The 6,075-nt window shown below is 42.1% G+C and overlaps 1 protein-coding gene across 1 annotated transcript; it reads left to right on the top strand.

Annotated features, from left to right (window-relative positions):
• Positions 1–688: 688 nt before the first annotated feature.
• T265_01612 (hypothetical protein) lies at positions 689–963 on the top strand (the record flags this gene model as incomplete). The annotated part of the gene is made up of 2 exons (XM_009165671.1): positions 689–742; positions 826–963. Coding segments are annotated over 2 exons (192 nt in total), but the record flags the coding sequence as incomplete, so codon positions are not given.
• Between the last annotated feature and the right edge of the window lie 5,112 nt (positions 964–6,075).

Below are 6,075 nucleotides of genomic sequence, written 5' to 3'. Positions count from 1 at the left end.
GACGAAAATACACAACTTTTGTGTAGAAAAGATGGATATATACAGCATTTCGGGATACGCGAACCCGCAGGATTATGATATAATGTAAGAAAAAGCCGAATTCAGAACTCACTACACGGCCGAAAACAACATGCTTTCTTCTCGAATATGGAAATATATAACTGAACAGCAAGTCGAACGTGGGTTTAGTGATTCTGAAAAGCAAAAGGAAATATTAGGTCTCAATGTCCACGTGTGACTTAAATTTCCGTATCGGGAACGTAAACAGTACTCAGTTTTGTTTATGAGATTAGATTGACAGCCCGACCTATTCTACACAGTTTCAGTCTTATTATGTATCCGTTATGGCTTGAGCCCTTCCTGGCCTAACTGAACAAAGCTCTTTTCCTTTTTACCTTACTAGTATGATGTAAAGAGTTTGACTGTGCCATCCCAATTACGGGAGAAAGTTGCTGAAATGAACGAAGAGGCTTGGAATTGGCAACTGATGGCACTGAGACATGAGGCTAAACGGACATTTTTATGCCTCTCAGGTCCTAGAATGAGGCAACAGCAGTCTCCATTACCTTAGAAGAGAATGGACAACCAGCCGGAACGCATTTTGATAAATAAGATTAGGAAGCAACCTCACAAGAGGACAGTCATCGGTCAGTCTGCAGTTCTTTGGAGTGCGCTGCACTAAATACCTATGAACAGACCGTTCCATCCACTATGGATGCGGATTGCTATGCCGAATCCCCATGTCTGTGAGTGGAAGCCGTAGAAGTGCGTAATATCAAATTCCAAACAGCCCCTTTTATATCATCTTGTTACTGAAGTTTATAGCCTGTATCAGATGCTTCGAAACCTGGATCGGCGGCTTTTCAGTGTCTACCATACGATGTGACTTGTTTCGGAAGGTCACCTGGAGACTACGTTACACCGAGTTCGGGTACTGCTCACCAATATTCACCTATAAGCTAGTGTTTCCTCATTGCACATATTGATGTTTGTAAATTTATTATTGGCTTTATACAGTACGTTGTACTCCGACTATCCCCCTCATTCACTAACCCATGACATTCAGGATAATATTGATCCGTGTTTACGGGGTGCCTGTTATCATTTTTCCCATTGACCCTTGTCCTGCTGCGTTGTAAGTCATGGAAGAACTATGTCGGAGACCACAGAACCCAACCTGACAAATGATTCCACCTTTTCAGTTCACTCACTTTTTACCCCCGCCTGTTCGCTTCTCATTAAATGCCATTCACCTTGCCGCAAAGTTCACTACGTTCGATACTTCTATGTTCGTTTGTGTGTATGTGATCGTGGTGATGATATTTCGTGCCCCTTGTCTGGGTCTGACCTGACTCGACCTGTCGTGATTTTCGTGTGATCGCGTGAGACGACTCCGCAACCCACACGATCGAAACGAAATTTTACTCGCCGCTGTCCAGTTTGAAAACCTTGGCAGTGCAATGCGCACTTGCTGACGTCATGAGCATAAGTGAGCTCTGTTGAGGTCCATGATACGGGACTTCGAGTTACGCTTAGAATTTCGATATTTTGATATTCAGGACCATCAAACCTAAGGTAACTCAAAGCTCCGTATCGGGAATCTCAACATTCAATCTGATTTCTGCGATCACCTGTGAGTTTGGCCTTTATGAAACTAATCACGGGAAATGTGGGGTAAACTTTTTGTTCAATTATTAGAATCACAGAGCCTTATGACATCAGTATACCACATACCTACTTCAGTTACCAAGTACAACGGTGAATATTTAGTGAATCAGCGTTGTCACGTGTAAATTTTCCACTCTTCTTTATAGCCACACCACTCTCGTTTGAACGGCCGTGTTCCTGTTCTGGCGTAATTATTCTGGTGAGTCCACACCAAATAAAAGCACTGGACTTGAGTTTCGCTCTTATTGGAGCTCATCAGCAGTGCATATCCAATGGCCGTGCCGGAATTTGAACCCCGGATATCTGACACGTGAGGCGAGCGTGTAACCACCAACGCACGTTGGGCGCATCTGAAATATCACGTCTAAAAAGGCGAACGTGTTCACACTTGAGCGATGTGATTGGTGTGCCCGACTCATCGAACGACGACCCAGTAGCTGTCCTGGTTGTGTCGGTCGATTGACCCGCCAGTCAGGACTTCCCAGTCAGGTAGCGTGGCACAAGCTCGAAACCTACTGGGCAGATTTTTGGTTACAATTTTGGGGTTTTGCGGGATAGGTATTTTTGTTCATTTTTCATTCATTGTGACCAAATGACTGCTTCGGCTTGCGAAATTGTCCACGCGACCCATCGTAGCATCAGTATTTTAAATCTGGGGCGACACAAATAACACTCTGCATTATCTTAACATTTTCTCATACCTGAGCACTAATGGGCGACAAATTTAATCGTCTGTTCACTTTGGTGTTCATTGTAGGTGGATTGCGTTCAGACAATAAACGGTTCTCAAAATAACTCAGTTAGAATGTTGTAGTAGAAGTCTTAAATTTGAAGTGAATTGACGATGCTTTCCGTGAAATCCTCGTCTGCTTGGATGCGACTCCCGTTAGTGCTTTGTTTGCTTCCACACGCCATACACCTCCCTTTCTCATGCCCTTTTGTGGGAGATTGAACATCATTCCATTTTGCAAGGTGCCTGTTACTAGTGCTTACCTGGCTGGAGAACTGTCTACTTCCTGATACATTAATGTGTTTTCTATGGGGAACTCACCTGAATCGTAGCGGAAACTTTCGTTTTTGATGTTTGTCGACCGAATGTGCTGTGCAAACGCTGGCTTGTGTTCCAGCTGGCATAATACTCAACATATCGCAGCATCTTTTTATGGGGGAAACCACTCATCGTAAAACCAAACAGTCATGTGAACTTCGTGAAAGTTGTTTGCAAGTAGAAAAAAATTGACGGGAACTCGTGGACTGCGCCCACCTGATTAGGCCCAAGAAGGGCCTTGACCATAGGATTACGAGTAGTTCATGGTAACCTTAGAACAGCTTCCTTCGCGAAGGTATTCCTCCTGGTTCAAACATCAAAGGCGATTAGTTACGTATATTTAATATCAATTGACCCATCTTGATAGTCTATCTTGCCAGTGGACCTAATTCACCTATCTATTCACAAGATGCGTGATGCTGAAATTCGAAGCTGCCTATGAAAAGCATTTTTGTTTTGGCTTAATTGGTATAAAATGCGTTTGGCATATCTGCAGCTTGCAGCAGGATTTGCGCATCTTTCCTTTGCAGTGCCTGTCTGGTTGCGAGAGGATTCATTTTCCAATATGAAAACCCCAGGTTGAAAGAGGGTGATGGTAGAATGCTGATTTGTCGCGAGAGCAGTACGCGCACTATGTAGCCGAATGGGGCGGATGATCCGCATGTGCAAAAAGTAGGAAACTAGAATCCAATTAACCTTCTCGAGCGTACAGCAGCGGTCGATGCAGCCTCTCATTTTACACGGCTGGTATGTTCGTTCTCAACTGCTTATTTTTATTCGCTCTACTGTCGAAGTGACCAGTGATGTGCGGCCACTCTTGGGTCTGATACGAGTTGGATTTTTGGATGATAGTTTTTTTAATGAGGTTGCTGTAATTGGCCGCACAGCCTTCGTCGGGTTGTTCATGATAAGACCGCAGATTATTGTACAAACAGAATGTAAGTGACATGGTGAGGCACACTGGTGTGTAATGAATTATCCCACCTCGTTTGAATTGAATTCAACATTCACTGATTGAATTTTTGGGGTTGTAGAACCAGACAACTCATAAAAACTAACTTTCAGCACAATAATCAAGTAGTTTCGCTATGTATGATACACTCCATATATTTGAGACCATTGTTTTGTCTACTGAGAAGTAAATGTACATGATCCTTGATGGTAGTTGCATTTCCTCATTGGTATATTCCATTTTTATCCTATCGAAACGATTATTTACTCGTTCTCGCTTATACGTACCAGTCATACTGTATTTTATTATGAACTGTACTAATAACAAATCTCTTCTGAAGATTGCAAAAAGGTCAAAGTATCATTAACTGCAAAGACTAGAACAACAGGGCTTCTCCACCGCTTCAACTTTTGCGTTATTCCCAACCGGGTGAAGCCATCGACGAGGCCGGTGGCGTCAGACTGCAGCGATAGTTGGCCATTTACGAGATGTAGGCATTGGTAACCATACGTTCACACCCGTATATGGGCACAGCAGAAATATCCAGTCTCTCAGATGACTCTAACATTAGCAAACCCAAATTCGATGTCGTTCTTTGGTTTGTCGATGTAAATCCTAGATGAATGGCTTACGTAATGGTTCTAAGCATCACTACTTAATCCAGCCCACCCACCGCTGTAAATTTACTCCATCAAGTCCGGTTCGAGTGGATGCAGATTACGTTGAAGTAGTCCTAACACTGACGTCAGCACATTATTGAGTGTGTCTGTAATGGAGCGGAACCTACCCCATGTATACAAGTATAAGCAGTCTTTCTTATCCTCTCCGCCCACTTTTGGAATTCTGGTGTGAAGCTTGTCAACTAAATATTAACTGTTCCAGGCTCGTACGGCCCGAGATAGATGAGCGGCATTATTATAGATGGATTTTATTATACTCAACAAAGTTACCGACTGAATTTTTAGAAATTACGTAAAATGCAAATGTCTTCGGATTGAAAATAATGCGGTTTATCCAAACGGCAGGCAACTTTTCACTTAGATTTAAGAATAACTGTGTCGTGAAGTGGTGAGACTCTCCTCAACCTCTCAATAAACGTACGTCAGTGCTAATCATTCTACTCGAGCTTTTTAAGATGCAAGAAACCTGGGCGGGCGACAGCCAAATAATCATATTTTTCCCAAGGTTCCACAAGAGTACGCGACCGGGTGATCAGCTCTGAATTTAATTAGACGCACTTCGAAATTCACTAATTGCCACTTATAACACCGAAAGGTTGACAAATTTCCAAAACCGTAAACGGAGCACCACAATCTATCAGCGAATTTGGGACAACAAAATCGGCATGAAAGTGTCCCAACTGTCGATGTTCTTAAATTGAATGTAATGTGAGAAGCAAACCGTTCCCAAAGTTTTCAAAGTTATCTACCCTGTGTATGATTTTATCAGGTTTATTTAAAGGACGTTACACAGTAGCACGTGGTTGGCAGTTGGTTACTGCACTCGAATGTGCCATTCTTGAATACAAGTTCTGCATGATGGGTTGGCAACAGTAATCGAGATCAGCACACAGGGAGGCAGTCAGCCAAGCGGTGCACAACTATGTCAGTTATGGCCGTGAGTTAATCTAATCGACGGCTCTCACGCAAACCATTCATAGGAAATGCACGACGGGGAACCGGAATGTTATTTTTGTTATCAGATGCAGTCCATATCTCTAGTTCCAACAATGTATTTGCCTTTGCTTTTACACAAAATAATGTTTAATTAATACCGCACTGCACTGTATTGTTTTTCCAATTAACGATGCATCGAAATGGGATGAGGTTTTTCTATATGTTGCAATCGCGTGACAAATATGGCAACTTAACACAATCTTTTCTGTGAAGCGAATATTCTTATAAACCAACAATATGTTTTCGTGTTTCGTGAACGTGACTGACTAAGAGAAATGTTTCTGATCATGCAAGTGTAATAACAGTACGTCAGCGAGGAAATACAACTCTGGCTATGCAGAAAATTCACAGTTTCATTGAAGTGTGGATATATATTTTATTAATTACAATGTTGTAGGCCCTTTTTTTCTCATAAGAATATATTTTTAAAGTTAGACTTTATTTACGACGTTAATTTAAATGATGGTCACTTTTTAGTGAACAACAGAATCCACCATTTCAGAGGGTGCTTCCAGTGACAGAGAAGGAAAGATACCTTTTTTCTAGTGAGGTCGTCAATCGTGCTTTTGATGATTTCATTCCGAGCATAAATCACGTCACAGCAAAAACTGTTTATGCCTCTGCCCTCAAAAAGTTGTTTTTTGGTTCTAGACAATAATATTAGAGCTCCAAAGTGCTCCGAAAAGATCATTGCACAGCTTTGCTTTGAAGTATCTCGTATATATGTTGTA

Source organism: Opisthorchis viverrini, assembly GCF_000715545.1.
Source record: "Opisthorchis viverrini unplaced genomic scaffold opera_v5_17, whole genome shotgun sequence".
NCBI classification, from domain to species: Eukaryota; Metazoa; Platyhelminthes; class Trematoda; order Opisthorchiida; family Opisthorchiidae; genus Opisthorchis; species Opisthorchis viverrini.
The sequence above is the reverse complement of the archived record's forward strand: the minus strand, read 5'-3'. Positions and strand labels throughout refer to the sequence as shown.